At 45.3% G+C, this 1,559-nt stretch overlaps 1 protein-coding gene across 1 annotated transcript; it reads left to right on the forward strand.

Annotated features, from left to right (window-relative positions):
• Positions 1–274: 274 nt before the first annotated feature.
• Positions 275–604, forward strand: LOC118573006 (60S ribosomal protein L36a-like). Its single transcript, XM_036172989.1, has one exon. It carries the CDS (start codon positions 275–277, stop codon positions 602–604), a length of 330 nt encoding a protein of 109 aa, XP_036028882.1.
• Positions 605–1,559: the final 955 nt, after the last annotated feature.

Raw genomic sequence — 1,559 nt, forward strand, 5'->3', positions numbered from 1 at the left:
GTGGATTAACACAGCTAAATGATTATTGCTAACCATTTAAACCAAACAGTTTCCTTGTTTCTAATTGAGCTGAACACTGAACCCAGGGCTTCATTGAGCAAGTGCTCTGCTCCAATGCCCCATCCCAAAGGCCTAGATGATCTCTTTATTTCACATTATTGTGTCCCTTTAAGAAGTCAAAGACAGCCCTTTCCAGTTCTGCTCATGTGGCTGAAGCGGTGATCTTGGACGCCGGGTCTCTCATTTTCATCGCATAGACACCTCTACTGTAAAGATGGTCAATGTACCTAAAACCCAGAGGACTTTCTGTAAGAAATATGGCAAGCATCAGCCTCACAAAGTGACCCAGTGTAAAAAGGGCAAGGATTCCCTGTACGCCCAAGGAAAGCTGCGCTACAATCAGAAGCTGAATGGTTACGTCGGGCAGACAAAGCCAATTTTCCGAAAGAAGGCCAAAACCACAGAGAAGATTGCGCTCAGCCTTGAGTGTGTCGAGCCCAACTGCAGATCCAAGAGGACGCTGGCCATTAAGAGATGCAAACATTTTGAACTGGGAGGAGAAAAGAAGAGAAAGGGCCAAGTGATCCAGTTCTGTGTTTTCTGAGTTGGAAAATTACCTGTTAGAAAATAAAGTTATTGTTACTGATTAAAAGAGAAGAAGAAGAAGAAGAAGAAGGAGGAGGAGGAGGAGGAGGAGGAGGAGGAGGAGGAGGAGGAGGAGGAGGAGAAGAAGGAGAAGAAGAAGAAGAAGAAGAAGAAGAGGAGGAGGAGGAGGAGGAGGAGGAGGAGGAGGAGGAGGAGGAAGAAGAAGAAGAAGAAGAAGAAGAAGAAGAAGAAGAAGAAGAAGAAGAAGAAGAAGAAGAAGAAGAAGAAGAAGAAGAAGTCAACGACACTGGAAATCATATTGGATGACTCCCTTCACTGGTTGTGCCCCATGATGTCCAGCAGGCTGAGTGGTTAGTGTTTGCTAACCGTGAGTTGAGCCACAACAGGTAGCTCAGGGCTGCAGGTAGAGCACGGTCTATGGTGTTACAGGCACATGAACTCGTAGCTTTCCATCACTGCAAATAAATAAATAAAACAAAGAGAAAACAGGGCAACCCAGTCTAGGATTAGGTGGCCTCAATTCTTTGGGTATCTAGTAAGAACAGCTCCTCAGAGCGGGAGTATAAAGCAGAGCAAGGGTTAACAATGGGCCTGGAAACCGGGAGGAAGAGGAAGAAGCAGGGTCCCACAATCCTCTTCAGAACATATCGTAAGTGACCTAAGGACCCCCGTCAGGCCTACACAACCTAGTAGCACCACATCAGGGACCAAGCCTTTCAGACATAGAAGTGCCTAGAGAAACAGTTGACAAATCACAAATGACAGCAAGATGAAACCAAATCTTAGCCTGCCTCGGCACAAGAACAAGGTTAAGGGCAATACTAAGAACAGCGCTAAGGATAAGCCACTTACCTGTTCTCAAAGTCAGGGCTGTAAAGTAGCATAATTTCACGTGGAAAAAAATTTATAAAGCCTAAATGTGATACCAATGCACAAGTCGATGGTCTTAGCAT

The sequence above is a fragment of the Onychomys torridus genome, chromosome 23 (genome assembly GCF_903995425.1).
Source record: "Onychomys torridus chromosome 23, mOncTor1.1, whole genome shotgun sequence".
NCBI lineage: Eukaryota > Metazoa > Chordata > Mammalia > Rodentia > Cricetidae > Onychomys > Onychomys torridus.